Raw genomic sequence first — 944 nt, 5'->3', positions numbered from 1 at the left:
GTCAAACACATCCTATTGGCTCTGAGTTTATAGAAAAGGACTTTTACGTGGACGATGGGGTCACAAGCACAGACACAGTTGAAAGGGCAGTCCAGCTTGCACAAGAGGCCATAGAGATCTGCAAGCAAGGAGGACTTCGTCTACACAAATTTATCTCAAATAGCCCTGCTGTTCTACAAAATATCCCACCATCTGAATGTGCTGTTAACATAAAAACAAAGGACTTAACAGTCAAAGACATGCCAAAGGAAAGAGCTTTAGGCATGCAATGGAGTGTCGAAACAGACTGCTTCAAATTTGACAACACTTTAAAGAACCAACCACCAACTCGCCGAGGCATCTTATCCACTGTTGCATCTATCTACGACCCCCTTGGCTTCCTGGCGCCTTACGTGCTCAGCGGAAAACAGATACTGCAGGAAATGTGTCAACAAGGTATCAGCTGGGATGACCCCCTGCCAGAAGCATTGAGACCAAGATGGGAGAGCTGGCAACGTGATTTTTCCAACCTAGAAAAGGTAAATATAACTCGCTGTTACTTTCCTAAGGCCTTTGGAGAAATAAAGGAAAGAGAATTACACCACTTTTCAGACGCGAGTACAAGTGGTTATGGACAATGTACCTATTTAAGAGCCATAAACGCAAAGGAAGAGATTCACTGTTCGCTAATAATAGCTAAGGCCCGTGTTTCTCCTATCAAGTTAACTACAATCCCCAGGCTAGAGCTAACTGCAGCTGAAGTTTCAGTCTCAGTCAGTAACATGCTAAGAGAGGAACTTGGTTATGATCAAGTCAAAGAGTATTACTGGTCTGACTCAAAGGTAGTTTTGGGCTACATTAACAATGATGCACGTCGTTTCCATACTTTTGTAGCCAACCGAGTCCAAAGGATTCGACAAAGTACAAGCCCTCAACAATGGTTTTACGTGCCATCAGAAGAAAAC

At 43.5% G+C, this 944-nt stretch overlaps 1 protein-coding gene across 1 annotated transcript; it reads left to right on the top strand.

The window, feature by feature from the left end:
- LOC106512149 (uncharacterized) lies at positions 1–919 on the top strand (the record flags this gene model as incomplete). The annotated part of the gene is given in 1 exon segment (XM_014000828.1): positions 1–919. A coding segment is annotated over 1 exon segment (919 nt), but the record flags the coding sequence as incomplete, so codon positions are not given.
- Positions 920–944: the final 25 nt, after the last annotated feature.

This window comes from Austrofundulus limnaeus, unplaced genomic scaffold (genome assembly GCF_001266775.1).
Source record: "Austrofundulus limnaeus strain Quisiro unplaced genomic scaffold, Austrofundulus_limnaeus-1.0 Scaffold4523, whole genome shotgun sequence".
Classification (NCBI taxonomy): Eukaryota; Metazoa; Chordata; class Actinopteri; order Cyprinodontiformes; family Rivulidae; genus Austrofundulus; species Austrofundulus limnaeus.
This window is presented reverse-complemented; position numbering and strand designations above follow the sequence as displayed.